This window comes from Triticum aestivum, chromosome 5D (genome assembly GCF_018294505.1).
Source record: "Triticum aestivum cultivar Chinese Spring chromosome 5D, IWGSC CS RefSeq v2.1, whole genome shotgun sequence".
Classification (NCBI taxonomy): domain Eukaryota; kingdom Viridiplantae; phylum Streptophyta; class Magnoliopsida; order Poales; family Poaceae; genus Triticum; species Triticum aestivum.
In genome coordinates this window covers 419,864,470-419,870,101 of record NC_057808.1, presented here as the reverse complement: position 1 = coordinate 419,870,101, position 5,632 = coordinate 419,864,470, and the positions used below count along the sequence as shown (strand labels likewise).

General features: G+C 49.8%; 1 protein-coding gene across 1 annotated transcript; it reads left to right on the top strand.

Annotated features, from left to right (window-relative positions):
• The first annotated feature begins 1,348 nt into the window (after positions 1 to 1,348).
• Positions 1,349 to 3,159, top strand: LOC123122296 (protein SHI RELATED SEQUENCE 1). The gene is made up of 2 exons (XM_044542478.1): positions 1,349 to 2,228; positions 2,338 to 3,159. The coding sequence occupies exons 1-2, from the start codon at positions 1,667 to 1,669 to the stop codon at positions 2,766 to 2,768; spliced, it is 993 nt and encodes a 330-aa protein (XP_044398413.1). The 5' UTR covers positions 1,349 to 1,666; the 3' UTR covers positions 2,769 to 3,159.
• Positions 3,160 to 5,632: the final 2,473 nt, after the last annotated feature.

The following is a 5,632-nucleotide window of genomic DNA, read 5'->3' as shown; positions in this document are numbered from 1 at the left end:
GTTGCTTCCGTTCCACTGGGCAGCGATCGAGTCGGGCGAAACAAGACGTGGATCGATTCCGGTCGCGTCACGCGTTATCCCCCACTGGATTGACACTACTACACCACATCAATAGGTTTACGGGGGTTTTACAGACAATTATGTGTAACTCTTTGTACGTCCAACATTATTGCTACAAGTACACCACATCCTGGCATCCACATGCCCCGTCTCGCTCTCGCTCGATCTCCACCAATCCCAAATGAATCTAGGCGGCGAGTATTGACTCTAGGAGGCGACAGCGACGTCGATCCCGTTGGTAAAAACTACGCGCACATTGACTCCCGGTCCCGGAGATGGAGCTCGTAAACGGGGAAGGAAACGCGTCGACTACTACTAATGGAGGCCACCCAGCACCAATCAACCAGTACTGCTCCACGCATGATTTGATACCACACTCGGCAGACGGGGCGGCCGGGACTGTGCGTGGTGGAGCCGGACCCGCCGCCGGCGTCCACGTCCTCGGGATCCCCCTGACTCTGCCCGCCCGTCGCCAGTCTCTCTGCGCCAAAGCGTCCGAGTTTCAGCGCGTTTCCATGCAGGGCCATGCCACGGGCCAAGAATTGACCGATGCGGAGCACTGTAGCCGACGTGAGTGGAGGCAGGGCAGGGATGGCATCGATCGAGGGCGCGGCGCGAGACCACGACCGTGATCACGATGGAGTGAAGCCCCGGAAACGGGCCACGTTGGGCGCGGAAAGCTGTCCGCATCTGCATGCGACACGGCAGCTTCGAAAGAAAAAGGCACGCGAGCGGCCGGCTGGCTCCCGTGTTTTCCGGCGCCCTTGACCGGCCGGCCCCCGCGCGCCGCCGACCGCCGTCCGTGCGCGATCCGACGGTGGCGCCGGTGTTCTGGGACCAACCAAGCAACAAATTGCGGTGCAACTGTGCGAGTGAAAGACCCTCAGCCGGTGCAACTTTACAAGGCCGAATTGAATATTGCATTGACTAGTGCGTGTGAGAGTAGCGGACATGCATGGCATGGCATGGCATGGCGTGGCGTGGAGGCAGCTGGATTCCGGAGCACGCCAATGATACGGGCGCGGCGCGGCAGGCAAACATTTACTCGTGGTACATTCCATCCGGGGCGGCGGCCGGGGCCGCGCGCCATGCTTATTCTATTGCGCCACTGTTGTGCTGTGCCCTTTTCCCTCGCAACATCAGCTGCAGCAGCCGCCCGCCGCGTTGCCGTGTTGGGTGCCTGCCTACCCCCCTCACTCCCTCCCTCGACTGTGCTTGTGCTTGTGCTTGTGCTGCAAACTCCAAACTTGTTTAGAGAGAGAAGGAGAGGAGCAGGCAGGGCAATAAATGGCAGCTTTGGTGCGCGCAGGCACCATGGCGGCGTAGCAGGCCCTCTCTGTCGCCTCACCGTCTTAACTCGCACGCGACCCCCCACCCCCACCCGCTGCCACGCGGACTTTTACTCCTCCTCATCTCCACCTCCTCACCCTCCTCCCTCCTCATCCTCTTCCCTTCCCTTCCCATCGACGAGGCCTGCTGCCGGACATACCGCAGTACGTAGGTAGGAAGATAGCGCGTACTCCTACACAAGCTAGCGCATGGCCAGGGCAGCGACTGTAGAGTGAAATAGAGGGAGATCGGCACGGCGGCCTATGGATTTGGGCGCATGGCGGGCTTCCCTCTAGGCACCGGAGGAAGCGGCCGCGACAGCTCCGCGTCGCCGCCCGGCGTGCACCCGTCCGACGCATCCACCTTCCTCTACGCCACGCGCGGGGGCGGCTTCCAGCTATGGGGCCAGCCGCAGGACCAGCAGCAGCTCACGCACCCCTTCTACGCCCCCAACCTCATCCGCTTCGCCACCGATGACCTCCCCGCTGGCGCCGCGCAGTCGCTCGCCGGCGCGGCATCCTCCTCCTCCTCCCGCGGGGCGCGCGCTGCCGCCCTCGCCGGTACCGGCGGCGGCACCAGCTGCCAGGACTGCGGCAACCAGGCCAAGAAGGACTGCCAGCACCAGCGCTGCCGCACCTGCTGCAAGTCCCGGGGTTTCGCCTGCTCCACCCACGTCAAGTCCACCTGGGTTCCCGCCTCCAAGCGCCGCGAGCGCCAGCAGCAGCTCACCGCGCTCGCCGCCTCCGCCGCCGCGACCACGGGCGGGGCTGGCCCCTCACGCGACCTGACCAAGCGACCCCGCGCTCGCCTCGCCGCCACCACGCCCACCACCTCCTCAGGTACGTACTATATACTACCACGACGTGGTGCAAAACCTACACCTTCCATGCCTCTATGCTCCCGGATCTGACGCTAAAACCTGTGCTTTTTGTGTGCGTGCGTGTGTAGGGGATCAGCAGATGGTGACGGTGGCGGAGAGGTTCCCGCGGGAGGTGAGCTCGGAGGCGGTGTTCCGATGCGTGCGTCTCGGGCCGGTGGACCAGGCCGAGGCGGAGCTCGCGTACCAGACCACCGTCAGCATCGGCGGCCACGTGTTCAAGGGAATCCTCCACGACGTCGGCCCCAGCAACGCCCACGCCCAGCTGCAAGCTGCCGCGGGAGGCAGCGGCGGCGGAGGCGGCGACTACCAGTTCCGCCTGACCGGCGACGTGTCCCCGCCGAGCACGGGCGCGGAAGCGGGCGACGCAGGCGGCGGCAACAACCACAACATCGTCGTGTCATCGGCTGTGGTGATGGATCCGTACCCGACGCCCGGGCTCTACGGCTCGTTCCCGGCCACCACGCCCTTCTTCCACGGCCACCCCTACCAGAGACAGTGACGACGCACGGACGCACGTCGACGGCGACTCCCGCTGTAACACCGTGCCTCCACCCAACCCCTGGTTTCTTCGATCTGTCAATTGATGCATAAATTGATGCTCCTTCCTTCTCTAGAGCCTAGCTATAGCTTAGCTTAATGAGGCACCGTAATTTAGAACTTTCCAGCTCTTCTTGGGAGCATCTGAGGCGATCAGTCAGTGACATACCCTGTCAGAGCAAATGATTAGAAATCTGACAGTTAGGATCCCGGGAACTAAGCGTGATTTCTTGCACTGCTCTAGCTTGTTTTTTCCTTTCCGGATCTTCAATTGACAGTGTTCTTAACAATCTTGATTTTCCTGGTACTTCTTTCGTCAGAGCAATAATATATGATGCTAAGGCTTCTTTAAATTTACTTTTACCACGACGTACTACATAGCTTCTATTTATCTGTCTTGCACAAGGTGCGACCACTCGGCTTTACTACTCGTTTTCCCTTTGCTCTTCAAAAGCTGCGCCCTAGAAACCTAGTCCCCTTTACTTGGTAGCTCGTGGATCCAAGATACTATGTCGCGTCCTTCGCCATAAGTTAATGGTGTGGTTCTGTTAGTTTTGTGGCTAATACTATATTAGGATTTACTAGTAGGAGTGAGCTATTGTATGTTCATGGGAGAGAGGAATGCAAGAAAGTTTGAGACCAAATGATCAGCTGATTGGGAGCTGATCGATCGAGCCATGCGACGATCCCTTTGCTTGATTTCGGTGTTTGTTTTATGTTTCCGAGCTTAGCAGGTATGAGGGAGAATGATTGATTGGTCGCGCATTCATCTCGTTTTTTTTGGTCATCTATGGCATGAACTTGTTGATTTGTTTTTCCATCACCTTAAATTGCAATTGCATTGGGTACCTTCAGTTTTTTTAATTAAATTTTATAAGACTCATCTCACAAGAAATGATGAAGTTTTTTACCAAAATAATTATATCTATTAGTGCTAGCAATTGTAGCATTGCAGTTCATTTCAATCTCTAAGTCTGCTTGTGAAATGCTACGATTTGAGTACAGTAGTAGTATTAACAAATTATGTTATTTTATATGTAAATTTATTTTTTAAGAAATATAATTCGTGTTTGTGAATGAGAAAATTCATGTGTCTGCATGCCTTTTAGCAATAATGGTAGTGGGGTGCATAAGCCGGCAGTTTTGATATTGAAGTTAATCATTGAGGTTGCAATTTGAAAAATAATTCTACACAGCAGGCTAAATGAATTTGATGATGGGTTGTGCAAACTTCCAAAATTGCACATTTGTAGTAAGCCTTTAACTTCTTAATACCTTAATTCCTCTTTGAAGCATAACATGTTTTTTCCTCCTTATAAATAGTGTTACTATTATAATGCATGGAGGTTCCTTTGTATATGTTGCCTTTCAAGTTGGTCGATTTCATTATCTCAAAAGAGAACTTGCTCTATTTCGAAGGATGCAACATGTGTATATTCCGCTGAATGCATTTACCTTATTTTAGTATCAAATAAACTAATAGTAGTAGATTGGCCAAAGTAATTGACACCTGGGATCTTTTTGGGTTTAAAGCTGCACCCTAACTTAATTTCATTGTTTTGATAATACATTTATCCTCTAATTTTCTTCGTAATAATGAGTTCATGTGAATAAAAGTTAATGAATGGAAATGCTGATTGTTAAATTCAATGTGACCACTATATTTGAATACTAATATCAGGGTGTTTAACTCGTGTCTTTGTGTTGTTTGTTTGTTCTTGCTTATTAGTGGCCACTCCCTCTCGCATTGTGTATTTCCGGGATATATACTGTGATATGCTGAAATAACGTGGTTATTGTGTTGTGTAAGTAACTATTGGTTAGTCATATGCATGCATGGCAAATGATTTATGTCAATCCTCTATATACCTATGGAAATACCTTCATAGAAATAGTGGCTTCTAGTGTTAGCGTTGCGATGAAATGCACCACACTAAGGTTAGTTTCTAAGATATATATGTTTGTATGTTTGTGTTTTAAAACGTAGTCGTGGTTAGCGTTTGACAGTTATAAAAATGGATTTCTGTTTTTATATATTTTGACAGTTCTTCTCCACATCCAGTTAAACAGCACCATACCAATCTTAACACACATAAGCAGAAAGTGTAGTTTTTTTCTTTTCTACTGGTGATGTGTATTTTTCTAAGCAACCATTGAGAAATGGAGGTGTATGATATTTGCACCATCACAATTTTGATCTACTTGGATAAGCAACCTGGATATATTTTTTCCTTTTCCCTGGCTAACATGGTATTTTATACTATCTAATATCCTGAAGAGAACATCATCAATGTTGTTTTGCATCTTTCTAATACTCCCTCCGATCTACAATGTACTCCCTCCGTCCCATAATATAAGAGACGGAGGGAGTAGTAAGTAATAGATTGTTCGAAAGTCAAACATGTCTATGTTTGACTAAGTTTATTGAAGAAAATATCTATATCCAAAATCCAAAATTAGTATCATTGGATTCATCATGAAGTGTATTTATACATTTTATTTATCTAGTATTTTATATGTCATAGTCTGTTCGATAAACTTTGTCAAATGTAGACATGTTTGACTTTTAAAAACAAAATATGCACTACATTGATTATGTAATGGAAGGAGTAAGATAATAGAAGAAAACGCATGCTTCTTTGTTTTTATTTGCTTGTGCGTATTCAAGTCAATGAACTTGGCTTCGTTAATTTTTACTGCAGTAGTTACTCAAACTTGCAACTATTGGGCTCCATGTACCAAAGAAATATGGATATTCATCAACTAACCATAACATTCATTAACAAGCAACTGGGCACTCTTAACGATTTCCTTATTTGAACCATG

Coding starts and splice junctions, on each gene's coding strand:
- LOC123122296 (XM_044542478.1), top strand. CDS start 1,667: ATGGCGGGCTTCCCTCTAGGCACCGGAGGAAGCGGCCGCGACAGCTCC. Junction 2,229..2,337: donor CACGCCCACCACCTCCTCAG/GTACGTACTATA, acceptor GTGCGTGTGTAG/GGGATCAGCAGATGGTGACG.